This window comes from Salmo trutta, chromosome 1 (genome assembly GCF_901001165.1).
Source record: "Salmo trutta chromosome 1, fSalTru1.1, whole genome shotgun sequence".
Lineage (NCBI taxonomy): Eukaryota > Metazoa > Chordata > Actinopteri > Salmoniformes > Salmonidae > Salmo > Salmo trutta.
The window spans coordinates 81337024-81353756 of NC_042957.1; the positions used below are offsets into that span (position 1 = coordinate 81337024).

Genomic DNA, 16733 nt, shown 5'->3' on the forward strand with positions numbered 1-16733 from the left:
GCGTTGGGCCAGTAACCGAAAGGTCGCTGGTTTGAATCCCCGAGCAGACTAGGTGAAACATCTGTGGATGTGCCATTGAACAAGGCACTTAACCCTAATTGCTCCTGTAAGTCGTTCTGGATAAGAGCGTCTGTTAAATGACTAAAATGTGAAAATGTTCAAGATTGGAGGCTCAAGAAGGGGGTTTGAGACAGAGCGAAGATGTAGAGAGGGGATGAGTCGGCTGCTGTAAAGAGGTCTGTCTAACAGGGGAGTCAGGGTGCAGTGAGGAGAGGCAGGACGTTCTGGTCCCAGTTCTGGTCCCACCGCTGCCCCCCACTGGCCCGGAGGTTCCTCCTGAACTGACCCAGTTTGCCCTCATCCTCACAGCCAGGGAAGTCCCACAGCAGAGACTGGAGAGACGGGACATGAACAGGTTTTATAAAACGGGTAGATTGGATCCTGGCTAAAACAGCATTCCAGCCATGTGTATATCAGACCATATACCACTATCACAGGAACTGGTTACAGTAATAAGACAGCATGTACTTTAGAAAAGATGCCAGTTTACAGGATCATACCACTGGGTGATCTGGTATAAATCAGGGGTTTCTGTAGCTCCTCAGCTGAAGAGTATTATTATCGTACTGTACCTTGAGCTGTTCAGATAGTTCCTCAGAGTCTTTGAAGATCAATCCGTTCTCCTCATGCTTCACCAGCTCATGTAGACTACAGAACAGAATATAACAGGGTTAACAGAGAGACTGACAACACAGTAGAATATAACGGGGTTAACAACACAGTAGAATATAACAGGGTTAACAGAGACTGACAACACAGGAGAATATAACAGGGTTAACAGAGAGACTGACAACACAGTAGAATATAACAGGGTTAACAGATAGACTGACAACACAGGAGAATATAACAGGGTTAACAGAGAGACTGACAACACAGTAGAATATAACAGGGTTAACAGAGAGACTGACAACACAGGAGAATATAACAGGGTTAACAGAGAGACTGACAACACAGTAGAATATAACAGGGTTAACAGAGAGACTGACAACACAGTAGAATATAACAGGGTTAACAGAGAGACTGACAACACAGTAGAATATAACAGGGTTAACAGAGAGACTGACAACACAGGAGAATATAACAGGGTTAACAGAGAGACTGACAACACAGTAGAATATAACAGGGTTAACAGAGAGACTGACAACACAGGAGAATATAACAGGGTTAACAGAGAGACTGACAACACAGTAGAATATAACAGGGTTAACAGAGAGACTGACAACACAGTAGAATATAACAGGGTTAACAGAGAGACTGACAACACAGGAGAATATAACAGGGTTAACAGAGAGACTGACAACACAGTAGAATATAACAGAGTTAACAGAGAGACTGACAACACAGTAGAATATAACAGGGTTAACAACACAGTAGAATATAACAGGGTTAACAGAGAGACTGACAACACAGGAGAATATAACAGAGTTGACAGAGATACTGACAACACAGAGACTGACAACACAGGAGAATATAACAGAGTTAACAAGAGACTGACAACACAGGAGAATATAACAGAGTTAGATCCACATTAAACAGCACATGAAACTCAGTCCAAAACAGATCAGATCAGCACATAGCCTCTCTGAATGGGGGTAAAAGGTGACTGTTGACCCAGGGTTTAGAGTATTCCCTCAGCAGTAGAAGGTGACTGTTGACCCAGGGTTTAGAGTATTCCCTCAGCAGTAGAAGGTGACTGTTGACCCAGGGTTTAGAGTATTCCCTCAGCAGTAGAAGGTGACTGCTGACCCAGGGTTTAGAGTATTCCCTCAGCAGTAGAAGGTGACTGTTGACCCAGGGTTTAGAGTATTCCCTCAGCAGTAGAAGGTGACTGTTGACCCAGGGTTTAGAGTATTCCCTCAGCAGTAGAAGGTGACTGTTGACCCAGGGTTTAGAGTATTCCCTCAGCAGTAGAAGGTGACTGTTGACCCAGGGTTTAGAGTATTCCCTCAGCAGTAGAAGGTGACTGTTGACCCAGGGTTTAGAGTATTCCCTCAGCAGTAGAAGGTGACTGTTGACCCAGGGTTTAGAGTATTCCCTCAGCAGTAGAAGGTGACTGTTGACCCAGGGTTTAGAGTATTCCCTCAGCAGTAGAAGGTGACTGTTGACCCAGGGTTTAGAGTATTCCCTCAGCAGTAGAAGGTGACTGTTGACCCAGGGTTTAGAGTATTCCCTCAGCAGTAGAAGGTGACTGTTGACCCAGGGTTTAGAGTATTCCCTCAGCAGTAGAAGGTGACTGTTGACCCAGGGTTTAGAGTATTCCCTCAGCAGTAGAAGGTGACTGTTGACCCAGGGTTTAGAGTATTACCTCAGCAGTAGAAGGTGACTGTTGACCCAGGGTTTAGAGTATTCCCTCAGCAGTAAAAGGTGACTGTTGACCCAGGGTTTAGAGTATTCCCTCAGCAGTAGAAGGTGACTGTTGACCCAGGGTTTAGAGTATTCCCTCAGCAGTAGAAGGTGACTGTTGACCCAGGGTTTAGAGTATTCCCTCAGCAGTAGAAGGTGACTGTTGACCCAGGGTTTAGAGTATTCCCTCAGCAGTAAAAGGTGACTGTTGACCCAGGGTTTAGAGTATTCCCTCAGCAGTAGAAGGTGACTGTTGACCCAGGGTTTAGAGTATTCCCTCAGCAGTAGAAGGTGACTGTTGACCCAGGGTTTAGAGTATTCCCTCAGCAGTAAAGGTGACTGTTGACCCAGGGTTTAGAGTATTCCCTCAGCAGTAGAAGGTGACTGTTGACCCAGGGTTTAGAGTATTCCCTCAGCAGTAGAAGGTGACTGTTGACCCAGGGTTTAGAGTATTCCCTCAGCAGTAGAAGGTGACTGTTGACCCAGGGTTTAGAGTATTCCCTCAGCAGTAGAAGGTGACTGTTGACCCAGGGTTTAGAGTATTCCCTCAGCAGTAGAAGGTGACTGTTGACCCAGGGTTTAGAGTATTCCCTCAGCAGTAGAAGGTGACTGTTGACCCAGGGTTTAGAGTATTCCCTCAGCAGTAGAAGGTGACTGTTGACCCAGGGTTTAGAGTATTCCCTCAGCAGTAGAAGGTGACTGTTGACCCAGGGTTTAGAGTATTCCCTCAGCAGTAGAAGGTGACTGTTGACCCAGGGTTTAGAGTATTCCCTCAGCAGTAGAAGGTGACTGTTGACCCAGGGTTTAGAGTATTCCCTCAGCAGTAGAAGGTGACTGTTGACCCAGGGTTTAGAGTATTCCCTCAGCAGTAGAAGGTGACTGTTGACCCAGGGTTTAGAGTATTCCCTCAGCAGTAGAAGGTGACTGTTGACCCAGGGTTTAGAGTATTCCCTCAGCAGTAGAAGGTGACTGTTGACCCAGGGTTTAGAGTATTCCCTCAGCAGTAGAAGGTGACTGTTGACCCAGGGTTTAGAGTATTCCCTCAGCAGTAGAAGGTGACTGTTGACCCAGGGTTTAGAGTATTCCCTCAGCAGTAGGTGACTGTTGACCCAGGGTTTAGAGTATTCCCTCAGCAGTAGAAGGTGACTGTTGACCCAGGGTTTAGAGTATTCCCTCAGCAGTAGAAGGTGACTGTTGACCCAGGGTTTAGAGTATTCCCTCAGCAGTAGAAGGTGACTGTTGACCCAGGGTTTAGAGTATTCCCTCAGCAGTAGAAGGTGACTGTTGACCCAGGGTTTAGAGTATTCCCTCAGCAGTAGAAGGTGACTGCTGACCCAGGGTTTAGAGTATTCCCTCAGCAGTAGAAGGTGACTGTTGACCCAGGGTTTAGAGTATTCCCTCAGCAGTAGAAGGTGACTGTTGACCCAGGGTTTAGAGTATTCCCTCAGCAGTAAAAGGTGACTGTTGACCCAGGGTTTAGAGTATTCCCTCAGCAGTAGAAGGTGACTGTTGACCCAGGGTTTAGAGTATTCCCTCAGCAGTAGAAGGTGACTGTTGACCCGGGGTTTAGAGTATTCCCTCAGCAGTAGAAGGTGACTGTTGACCCAGGGTTTAGAGTATTCCCTCAGCAGTAGAAGGTGACTGTTGACCCAGGGTTTAGAGTATTCCCTCAGCAGTAGAAGGTGACTGTTGACCCAGGGTTTAGAGTATTCCCTCAGCAGTAAAGGTGACTGTTGACCCAGGGTTTAGAGTATTCCCTCAGCAGTAGAAGGCGACTGCTGACCCAGGGTTTAGAGTATTCCCTCAGCAGTAGAAGGTGACTGTTGACCCAGGGTTTAGAGTATTCCCTCAGCAGTAAAGGTGACTGTTGACCCAGGGTTTAGAGTATTCCCTCAGCAGTAAAGGTGACTGTTGACCCAGGGTTTAGAGTATTCCCTCAGCAGTAGAAGGTGACTGTTGACCCAGGGTTTAGAGTATTCCCTCAGCAGTAAAAGGTGACTGTTGACCCAGGGTTTAGAGTATTCCCTCAGCAGTAGAAGGTGACTGTTGACCCAGGGTTTAGAGTATTCCCTCAGCAGTAGAAGGTGACTGTTGACCCAGGGTTTAGAGTATTCCCTCAGCAGTAGAAGGTGACTGTTGACCCAGGGTTTAGAGTATTCCCTCAGCAGTAGAAGGTGACTGTTGACCCAGGGTTTAGAGTATTCCCTCAGCAGTAAAAGGTGACTGTTGACCCAGGGTTTAGAGTATTCCCTCAGCAGTAGAAGGTGACTGTTGACCCAGGGTTTAGAGTATTCCCTCAGCAGTAGAAGGTGACTGTTGACCCAGGGTTTAGAGTATTCCCTCAGCAGTAGAAGGTGACTGTTGACCCAGGGTTTAGAGTATTCCCTCAGCAGTAGAAGGTGACTGTTGACCCAGGGTTTAGAGTATTCCCTCAGCAGTAGAAGGTGACTGTTGACCCAGGGTTTAGAGTATTCCTCAGCAGTAGAAGGTGACTGTTGACCCAGGGTTTAGAGTATTCCCTCAGCAGTAGAAGGTGACTGTTGACCCAGGGTTTAGAGTATTCCCTCAGCAGTAGAAGGTGACTGTTGACCCAGGGTTTAGAGTATTCCCTCAGCAGTAGAAGGTGACTGTTGACCCAGGGTTTAGAGTATTCCCTCAGCAGTAGAAGGTGACTGTTGACCCAGGGTTTAGAGTATTCCCTCAGCAGTAGAAGGTGACTGTTGACCCAGGGTTTAGAGTATTCCCTCAGCAGTAGAAGGTGACTGTTGACCCAGGGTTTAGAGTATTCCCTCAGCAGTAGAAGGTGACTGTTGACCCAGGGTTTAGAGTATTCCCTCAGCAGTAGAAGGTGACTGTTGACCCAGGGTTTAGAGTATTCCCTCAGCAGTAGAAGGTGACTGTTGACCCAGGGTTTAGAGTATTCCCTCAGCAGTAGAAGGTGACTGTTGACCCAGGGTTTAGAGTATTCCCTCAGCAGTAGAAGGTGACTGTTGACCCAGGGTTTAGAGTATTCCCTCAGCAGTAGAAGGTGACTGTTGACCCAGGGTTTAGAGTATTCCCTCAGCAGTAGAAGGTGACTGTTGACCCAGGGTTTAGAGTATTCCCTCAGCAGTAGAAGGTGACTGTTGACCCAGGGTTTAGAGTATTCCCTCAGCAGTAGAAGGTGACTGTTGACCCAGGGTTTAGAGTATTCCCTCAGCAGTAGAAGGTGACTGTTGACCCAGGGTTTAGAGTATTCCCTCAGCAGTAGAAGGTGACTGTTGACCCAGGGTTTAGAGTATTCCCTCAGCAGTAGAAGGTGACTGTTGACCCAGGGTTTAGAGTATTCCCTCAGCAGTAGAAGGTGACTGTTGACCCAGGGTTTAGAGTATTCCCTCAGCAGTAGAAGGTGACTGTTGACCCAGGGTTTAGAGTATTCCCTCAGCAGTAGAAGGTGACTGTTGACCCAGGGTTTAGAGTATTCCCTCACCTCAGCAGTAGAAGGTGACTGTTGACCCAGGGTTTAGAGTATTCCCTCAGCAGTAGAAGGTGACTGTTGACCCAGGGTTTAGAGTATTCCCTCAGCAGTAGAAGGTGACTGTTGACCCAGGGTTTAGAGTATTCCCTCAGCAGTAGAAGGTGACTGTTGACCCAGGGTTTAGAGTATTCCCTCAGCAGTAGAAGGTGACTGTTGACCCAGGGTTTAGAGTATTCCCTCAGCAGTAGAAGGTGACTGTTGACCCAGGGTTTAGAGTATTCCCTCAGCAGTAGAAGGTGACTGTTGACCCAGGGTTTAGAGTATTCCCTCAGCAGTAGAAGGTGACTGTTGACCCAGGGTTTAGAGTATTCCCTCAGCAGTAAAGGTGACAGCACAGACAGTGTGTGTGGGCATGGTGTTAGAAGATGCCTGTTAAAGAGTCCCGTCTCACCAGTAGAAGTGGATGGCACAGACAGGCAGACAGCAGCCAAACATGTCCACCACCTTCATAGGCAGGTCCAGACCACTAGACGACTTATGGAGACAAACACCCAGATCTGCTGAGCCTGGGACAGGGAGAACATCAGAACATCAGTACACAGATCTGCTGAGCCTGAGACAGGGAGAACATCAGAACATCAGTACACAGATCTGCTGAGCCTGCGACAGGGAGAACATTCAGAACATCAGTACACAGAGATCTGCTGAGCCTGGGACAGGGAGAACATTCAGAACATCAGTACACAGACAGACAGACAGACAGACAGACAGACAGACAGACAGACAGACAGACAGACAGACAGACAGACAGACAGACAGACAGACAGACAGACAGACAGACCTGCTGAGCCTGGGACAGGGAGAACATTCAGAACATCAGTAGACAGACAGACAGACAGACAGACAGACAGACAGACAGACAGACAGACAGACAGACAGACAGACAGACAGATCTGCTGAGCCTGGGACAGGGAGACCACACTAACCTAGCAGAACAGGGTAGTCCTCTGCCTCCAGCCATGGAGTACAGATCTTCACATGCTCAAAGCTCAGGGTGTCTATCAGCTTCCTGTAGTGGTCCTTCTGAGGACCCTTACCTGGTCTCACACACACAGGGAATTGAAACAATACGTATCTAGGGTTAACAGTAAAGGACCGACAAGAATTGTAAAGGTTTTTCTCAGTTGGTTTAATCTAGCAACAACAGGTTACTTGATAATGTCATTTTTTTGTGAGGCTTCTCAATCAAATCACATTTATTCATTAGGCCCCTTTTTACATCAGCATTTGACGCAAACGTTGCGTTTACACAGGCAGCCCAACTCTGATATTTTGCCCAATTATTGGCAAAAGACTTGATCTGATTGGTCAAAAGACCAAATCAGATGCAGCATGTAAAAGTGCTTTACTGTAATCCGGCCTAGACCACACAGACTGGCAGCAGTACACTGTCAACACTATAGTTACCTGTGACCACACAGACTGGCAGCAGTATACTGTCAACACTATAGTTACCTGTGACCACACAGACTGGCAGCAGTATACTGTCAACACTATAGTTACCTGTGACCACACAGACTGGCAGCAGTATACTGTCAACACTATAGTTACCTGTGACCACACAGACTGGCAGCAGTATACTGTCAACACTATAGTTACCTGTGACCACACAGACCGGCAGCAGTATACTGTCAACACTATAGTTACCTGTGACCACACAGACTGGCAGCAGTACACTGTCAACACTATAGTTACCTGTGACCACACAGACTGGCAGCAGTACACTGTCAACACTTTAGTTACCTGTGACCACACAGACTGGCAGCAGTACACTGTCAACACTATAGTTACCTGTGATGACACAGACCAGCGAGGGAAGAGAGGCTCCTGCTTTCACAAACCCCTCGTAGTCTGGTAGAGAAAACACACAAGGTTAATTCAAGGGCTTGTATCCCAAACAACACCCTACTCACTATGTAGTGCACTACCTTTAGACCAGAGCCCCATGGGCCCTAAGAGGACACCACTGAGAAGTCTCCTTGCTTTCTCTTTTAGAATCACTGATTAGACATGATGGATTCTAATTAAGAATGACTAGACAGGTGAATTATAGTCACTGATTAGACATGATTTATTCTAATTAAGAATGATTAGACAGGTGAATTATAGTCACTGATTAGACATGATTTATTCTAATTAAGAATGACTAGACAGGTGAATTATAGTCACTGATTAGACATGATTTATTCTAATTAAGAATGACTAGACAGGTGAATTATAGTCACTGATTAGACATGATTTATTCTAATTAAGAATGACTAGACAGGTGAATTATAGTCACTGATTAGACATGATTTATTCTAATTAAGAATGACTAGAGAGGTGAATTATAGTCACTGATTAGACATGATTTATTCTAATTAAGAATGACTAGACAGGTGAATTATAGTCACTGATTAGACATGATTTATTCTAATTAAGAATGACTAGACAGGTGAATTATAGTCACTGATTAGACATGATTTATTCTAATTAAGAATGACTAGACAGGTGAATTATAGTCACTGATTAGACATGATTTATTCTAATTAAGAATGACTAGACAGGTGAATTATAGTCACTGATTAGACATGATTTATTCTAATTAAGAATGACTAGACAGGTGAATTATAGTCACTGATTAGACATGATTTATTCTAATTAAGAATGACTAGACAGGTGAATTCCAGTGCTCCACCACATGGCTTTCATCTGTCAAGTCTTTTCTAATCAGAGATGACTTCAAAGAAGGAAGCAAGGAAAGATGGATGGGAGGAAGGATGGATGGGAGGAAGGAAGGATGGATGGGAGGAAGGATGGGTGGGAGGAAGGATGGGAGGAAGGATGGGTGGGAGGAAGGATGGGAGGAAGGATGGATGGGATGAAGGATGGGAGGAAGGATGGATGGGAGGAAGGATGGATGGGAGGAAGGCTGGGAGGAAGGATGGATGGGAGGAAGGATGGATGGGAGGAAGGCTGGGAGGAAGGATGGATGGGAGGAAGGATGGATGGATGGGATGAAGGATGGGAGGAAGGATGGATGGGAGGAAGGATGGATGGATGGATGGGATGAAGGATGGGAGGAAGGATGGATGGGAGGAAGGATGGATGGATGGATGGGATGAAGGATGGATGGGAGGAAGGCTGGGAGGAAGGATGGATGGGAGGAAGGATGGATGGGAGGAAGGATGGATGGATGGATGGGAGGAAGGATGCTCTTTAAAATGGGGCCCAACTGCAGATGATAATGATTACCTTCCAGAGCCTTCAGCAGAATGGAGAAGTCCTCATCCTCTGTTGTACACAAACAGGGGAAACAGTGAGAGACCCTAACAAGTATTTACACCTGACAGATGTGTGTACTTACATTGTACACATGTCGACTAAACACAGAGACAGGATTGTATTTTATGTGCAACACAGAAAACCTCTAGTCTGATCCCCATCCTGAACTGACTCCAAACAGAATGTAATCTGGCTCTAGTCTGATCCCCATCATGACCTGACTCCAAACAGAATGTAATCTGGCTCTAGTCTGATCCCCATCCTGACCTGATTCTAAACAGAATGTAATCTGGCTCTAGTCTGATCCCCATTCTGACCTGACTCCAAACAGAATGTAATCTGGCTCTAGTCTGATCCTCATCCTGACCTGACTCCAAACAGAATGTAATCTGGCTCTAGTCTGATCCCCATCATGACCTGACTCCAAACAGAATGTAATCTGGCTCTAGTCTGATCCCCATCATGACCTGACTCCAAACAGAATGTAAACTCGCGCGATCAGGATGTTTGGACGAGGCTAAAACTGCTCTCGAGGTAAGAAAAACAATTAAGATTGGGGTAAAAATCCAGAAAAACGTTCCATCTAAACAGATTAAAATGCAGAGTCTCCTGGTGCTTACGAAATTGCACCCTATTCCCTATGTATTATACAACTTTTGACCAGAGCCCTATGGAGAATAGGGTGCCATTTGGGACTCAAACTGTGCCTGTGGGGTACTGACCAGTCCAGCTGGTGCTGCTGATTAGTAGAGCAGGTCGACCTGAGGTCAAGGTCACAGAAAGGTCACTGGGGTCACGACCTGTAAACGCTGTTCTCTCTGTCTCACCACCAGGGCGCTCACCACTGTAACAGACACAGTGGTTATAACATGTGTTATGACATGTCTATGATAGTGTAATATATATTTTTATGATGTTCTTTATCTCTCCAATGTAAACAGAAATACAGTGGTTATAACATCTGCTATGACATGTCTAAGATAATGTAATATATTTTATGATAGTTCTTCATCTCTCCAATATAAACAGAAACTCAGTGATTATAACACGTGTTATGTCATGTCTGTTAAATGTATTTGATAGAGTAATGACATTATAACTGTTCCTTATACTGTCAAAAGGCAAAGAAAGCAGCCCAAGACCGGCAAAGTTAATAACTGTAGTACAGGCCCTGTGTTCCTCCAGGAACTAAGAGGATAACTGTAGTACAGGCCCTGTGTTCCTCCAGGAACCAAGTTAATAACTGTAGTACAGGCCCTGTGTTCCTCCAGGAACCAAGTTAATAACTGTAGTACAGGCCCTGTGTTCCTCCAGGAACTAAGAGGATAACTGTAGTACAGGCCCTGTGTTCCTCCAGGAACTAAGAGGATAACTGTAGTACAGCCTCAACAACAGACTATACTAGACTCACCAGACCTGGAACTGAGGGATAGTCTTGTCCAGCCTCAACAACAGACTATACTAGACTCACCAGACCTGGAACTGAGGGATAGTCTTGGCCAGCCTCAACAACAGACTATACTAGACTCACCAGACCTGGAACTGAGGGATAGTCTTGGCCAGCCTCATGAACAGCTGGTGCTTTAGGTCTACTGAAGTCTCCTTGAAGATAGCAGGTGGCTTGTCATACAATGTGGTCGCCCTATAGGAGGAGAATAAGGCAGGTGGCTTGTCATACAATGCGGTCGCCCTATAGGAGGAGAATAAGGCAGGTGGCTTGTCATACCATGTGGTCGCCCTATAGGAGGAGAATAAGGCAGGTGGCTTGTCATACCATGTGGTCGCCCTATAGGAGTAGAATAAGGCAGGTGGCTTGTCATACAATGCGGTCGCCCTATAGGAGGAGAATAAGGCAGGTGGCTTGTCATACAATGCGGTCGCCCTATAGGAGGAGAATAAGGCAGGTGGCTTGTCATACAATGCGGTCGCCCTATAGGAGGAGAATAAGGCAGGTGGCTTGTCATACAATGCGGTCGCCCTGTAGGAGGAGAATAAGGCAGGTGGCTTGTCATACAATGCGGTCGCCCTATAGGAGGAGAATAAGGCAGGTGGCTTGTCATACAATGCGGTCGCCCTATAGGAGGAGAATAAGGCAGGTGGCTTGTCATACAATGCGGTCGCCCTATAGGAGGAGAATAAGGCAGGTGGCTTGTCATACAATGCGGTCGCCCTATAGGAGGAGAATAAGGCAGGTGGCTTGTCATACAATGCGGTCGCCCTATAGGAGGAGAATAAGGCAGGTGGCTTGTCATACAATGCGGTCGCCCTATAGGAGGAGAATAAGGCAGGTGGCTTGTCATACAATGCGGTCGCCCTATAGGAGGAGAATAAGGCAGGTGGCTTGTCATACAATGCGGTCGCCCTATAGGAAGAGAATAAGGCAGGTGGCTTGTCATACAATGCGGTCGCCCTATAGGAGGAGAATAAGGCAGGTGGCTTGTCATACAATGCGGTCGCCCTATAGGAAGAGAATAAGGCAGGTGGCTTGTCATACAATGCGGTCGCCCTATAGGAGGAGAATAAGGCAGGTGGCTTGTCATACAATGCGGTCGCCCTATAGGAGGAGAATAAGACAATAAGTCATGACAATAGTAGTCAACCATCTTCTCTTTCTGTTACCTGTAAAACCAATCACCTGGGAAAGACCACTACTACTTACAGACAAGATAGCTGTAGACAGACAATAGTTTGATCTTGCATAGGAAACCATTGTCATGTAGGCCTACATTGTAGATATGTCTCCACATCCTGTCATGTCTGTAGATGTGTCTCCACATCCTGTCATGTCTGTAGATGTGTCTCCACATCCTGTCATGTCATTAGACGTGTCTCCACATCCTGTCATGTCTGTAGGCATGTCTCCACATCCTGTCATGTCTGTAGGCGTGTCTCCACATCCTGTCATGTCTGTAGGCGTGTCTCCACATCCTGTCATGTCTGTAGGCGTCTCCACATCCTGTCATTGGATGTGACTTCACATCTTGTCATGTCTGTAGATATGACTCCACATCCTGTCATGTCTGTAGACATGACTCCACATCCTGTCATGTCTGTAGATATGACTCCACATCCTGTCATGTCTGTAGATATGACTCCACATCCTGTCATCCTGTCATGTCTGTAGATATGACTCCACATCCTGTCATGTCTGTAGATATGACTCCACATCCTGTCATGTCTGTAGATATGACTCCACATCCTGTCATGTCTGTAGATATGACTCCACATCCTGTCATGTCTGTAGGTAGAATGGGTCTTTCAAAGTATTACAGCCGGTCCCAAGCCCCTCCCCTAACCCAGATATGTAAAGTGGAAGCAGTATGGAGGCAGGTTTGCCACTACACTGCTTATACCTGTCCAGACCCTTCAGACATGTTATGGCCAAGGGTTTAGTCATGGCCAAGGGGAAGAGATAGGAGGGATAGATTCAGACTCCCCACTGCATCCGTCTATCTGTTCCTCCGTCCGTCCGTCCGTCCGTCCGTCTATCTGTCTATCTGTCCCTCCGTCCGTCCCTCCGTCCGTCCATCTGTCCCTCCGTCCGTCCGTCCGTCCATCCGTCCCTCCGTCCATCCCTCCGTCCGTCCCTCCGTCCGTCCGTCCGTCCGTCCCTCCGTCGCTCCGTCCCTCCGTCCGTCCCTCCGTCCCTCCCTCCCTCCGTCCGTCCGTCCCTCCGTCCGTCCGTCCCTCCGTCCGTCCGTCCGTCCGTCCGTCCGTCCGTCCGTCCATCTGTCCCTCCGTCCGTCCATCTGTCCCTCCGTCCGTCCATCTGTCCCTCCGTCCGTCCATCTGTCCCTCCGTCCGTCCATCTGTCCCTCCGTCCGTCTATCTGTGTCTGTCTGTACGTCTGTTTATTGGTGTATGTCCGTCCGTCTATCTGTCTCTGTCGTTCCGTCTGTCTATTGAGGTCTGTCTGTATGTCCGTCGTCTATCTATCTACGGATGGATTGACAGACGGATGTTGAAAGTAAAACAATCCTTACTTGATGTTCCAGTTGTTCTGAAGGTCTTCCTTCATAGCGTTGGTGACACAAAGGTTATGGCTGGAGAATCGCCCAAACAACTGCTCATACCTGCCAGAGACAGGACAGGGGACAAGAACGTGGGTCCTATTCATTAACGCACACTGTAGCAAAACAGTCTGCAACATTTTCTTGGACAAATTCAGGTAGGTCCCTCCCTGATCTGCTCGTTTGGTTCCTACTGAAGAAGACCATGTTCATGCAAAGCTGTAGATACACAGTGCATTCAGAAAGTATTCAGACCCCTTGACTTTTTCCACATTTGTTACAGAGATGGTTGTCCTTCTGGAAGGGTGTCCCATCTCCACGGAGAAACTCTAGAGCTCTGTCAGAGTGACCATCAGGTTCTTGGTCACCTCCATGACCAGGGCCCTTCTCCCCCGATTGCTCAGTTTGGCCGGGCAGCCAGCTCTAGGAAGAGTCTTGGTGGTTCCAAACTTCTTCCACTAAAGAATGATGTAGGCCACTGTGTTCTTGGGGACCTTTAATGCTGCAGACATGGTAACCTTCCCCAGATCTGTGCCTCGACACAATCCTGTCTCAGAGCTCTACGGACATGCTTTGACCTCATGGCTTGGTTTTTGCTCTGACATGCACTGTCAACTGTAGGACCTTATATAGACAGGTGTGTGCCTTTCCAAATCATGTCCAATCAATTGAATTTACCACCGCTGGACTCCAATCAAGTTGTAGAAACATCTCAAGGATGATCAATGGAAACAGGATGCACCTGAGCTCAATTTCAAGTCTCATAGCAAAGGGTCTGAATACTTATGTAAATACGTTTTGTTTCTTTGTACATTTGCAACATTTTCAAAAAAACTGTTTTTGCTTTGTCATTATGGGGTATTGTATGTATATTGATGAGGATTTTTGTTTATTTAATCCATTTTAGAATAAGGCTATAAAGTAACAAAATGTGGAAAAAGGGAAGGGGTCTGAATACTTTCCGAACGCACTGTGTATAGGGAATAGGGATCTATTTGGGACTCAGCCATGGGGATGTTACTGACCACTGTGCCAGCCTGACGATGGGGTGGTCCGGGCCGTGTGAGAGGGCCATGATGGTGTAGCCGTAGTTGTGCCAGTCAATGATGAACCTGGTTCCTCTCAGACCACACACCAGCCATGTCACCACTATACTGGGCAGTCCTGGAGGATTCTGGGGGAGGAAGAGGTCAATAACACACCAGCCATGTCACCACTATACTGGGCAGTCCTGGAGGATTCTGGGGGAGGAAGAGGTCAATAACACACCAGCCATGTCACCACTATACTGGGCAGTCCTGGAGGATTCTGGGGAGGAAGAGGTCAATAACACACCAGCCATGTCACCACTATACTGGGCAGTCCTGGAGGATTCTGGGGGAGGAAGAGGTCAATAACACACCAGCCATGTCACCACTATACTGGGCAGTCCTGGAGGATTCTGGGGGAGGAAGAGGTCAATAACACACCAGCCATGTCACCACTATACTGGGCAGTCCTGGAGGATTCTGGGGGAGGAAGAGGTCAATAACACACCAGCCATGTCACCACTATACTGGGCAGTCCTGGAGGATTCTGGGGGAGGAAGAGGTCAATAACACACCAGCCATGTCACCACTATACTGGGCAGTCCTGGAGGATTCTGGGGGAGGAAGAGGTCAATAACACACCAGCCATGTCACCACTATACTGGGCAGTCCTGGAGGATTCTGGGGGAGGAGGCAAGTACAACTGAACAGAATAGAATGAATAGAAGTAGACTATAATTTAAATAAGTAGGATAGAACACAATAGAACAGAATAGAATGACAGGTCAGGTCCTTAACAAACACTATTAAAACCAACATTAAATTCAACCTTTACTATAGCAAAACACATTAACAGCATCCTACCAGTTGTTTTATGGGTAAATCACAGCAGTATCTGTAGATGTCTCAGGACATATGACATGATAGGTTAGAAAACAGAATAGAACAGAATGAACAGAACAGAATAAATGAAAGTTCACAGGTTTTTCTGCAAGTTCTTCCAGTCAATAAGTAGGAATGTTTACACTATGTTTATTGTATTGTAGAACTATACCTGCATGAGAATATAGAACACACACACACACACAGCAGAGTGTATTGTAGAACTATACCTGCATGAGAATATGGGACACACACACAGCAGAGTGTATTGTAGAACTATACCTGCATGAGAATATGGGACTGGACGTCAGTCTTCAATAACACCAGGAGAAGCTGCAGGGACTGGAGAATCACCTTGGTAACATAGCTCACCATCCTAGGACCCACTGGAAACAGACAGATGGATTCGTCTCAATGCTCTGGTAGTGGCTCTCAGAAGCAGACTATATTATGGCATAGATTCAAGACCTAACTACTGTTATACAACCAGTGATTAGTAATGGAATAAATATTCGGTAATATGGAATAAATAAATATACGGTAATATGGAATACATATACAGTAATATGGTATACATATACAGTAATATAGTATAAATATACAGTAATATAGTATAAATATATGGTATCAATAAATATACGGTAATATGGTATAAATATGCAGTAATATGGCATAAATATACGGTCATGGTATGTGCTGTAAACTCATTTCCAGATCAGTTCCAGTACCTTGGAGTCCTTTAACTTCTGTGATTGGGATGATTGTGATCCTCTCATCTCCAATCACATCCTGATGAGGCTTGGTACCTGACAATAACCACAACATGTAGTCACAGTAGAGAATCGTCAGAAGGGCTAGAGTTGGCAAGAGCACAAACAAATCTGGGACCCGGCCAGCAGGGAGGCCACAAATGAAAGTATAGCTCCATGTTTATTTGTACATATAACACAATCAATCTATTCATTTACCAGGGAATCCAACAAACGTTACGCTGTAGCCGTGTTTGCTGAGCGAAAGGGCATGGTACTGCATACGAGGGCTGCGTCCGATATCCCCCAGAACCAGCACACATACACGCCGCTCCGTCAACGCATCTCTTCTCCGTAACTTCCGCAATAGCTGGGTCACCAACACGGCAGTAACAGTAACGGAGACCAGTGTCCATCGTAAATTTAAAGTGGTCAGGTAAAACCCTGCCAGTAACGTGAAACCTATCAGTGAAATTGTCGCCAGAGTCATAGATGCACTGGCATCCGCCATGTTTGTTGTGACTGATGACGTGTCTCAGTGTGACGTGCCGGGGAGGAGGGGTTCAACTGGGATTTAAAGGTACCGTGCACCTACAGTGTAATCATTAGAGCAAACATTTGTTCAACTAAAACGTCAGTCTCTAATGCACAAATACAGGTACCTCCCTCCCCATTACGTTCCGGTCGCTTCCATTTAATAAATGTTTTCCCATAGAATTGTATTTTACATTTTGGGACTCGTGCCGCGTTCAAAACAACTCGGGAACTGTGAATCTCCGACTTCAGTGCGTTCAAGACAACTTGGAACTCGTAAAAAAACGAGCTCTGACTGGTAAAATTCTATAGTTAAACGCAAAGAAGAACAATGTGTACATATTTC

The 16733-nt window shown here is 46.4% G+C and overlaps 1 protein-coding gene across 2 annotated transcripts; it reads right to left on the bottom strand.

Annotated features, from left to right (window-relative positions):
- Window positions 1-54: 54 nt before the first annotated feature.
- LOC115147231 (chitobiosyldiphosphodolichol beta-mannosyltransferase) lies at window positions 55-16398 on the bottom strand. Of its 2 annotated transcripts, XM_029689349.1 has the most exons (13): window positions 16073-16398; window positions 15833-15910; window positions 15387-15490; window positions 14220-14368; window positions 13168-13257; window positions 10716-10826; window positions 9907-10028; window positions 9155-9193; window positions 7712-7771; window positions 6847-6957; window positions 6312-6426; window positions 633-708; window positions 55-392 (listed from the first exon to the last, which is right to left on the bottom strand). In XM_029689349.1, exons 1-13 carry the CDS (start codon window positions 16362-16364, stop codon window positions 255-257), a joined length of 1485 nt encoding a protein of 494 aa, XP_029545209.1. In that variant the 5' UTR covers window positions 16365-16398; the 3' UTR covers window positions 55-254. The 2 variants fall into 2 exon arrangements, with proteins under 2 accessions (XP_029545209.1, XP_029545218.1); XM_029689358.1 differs by lacking the exons at window positions 55-392; window positions 633-708; window positions 6312-6426 and adding an exon at window positions 6433-6520.
- Between the last annotated feature and the right edge of the window lie 335 nt (window positions 16399-16733).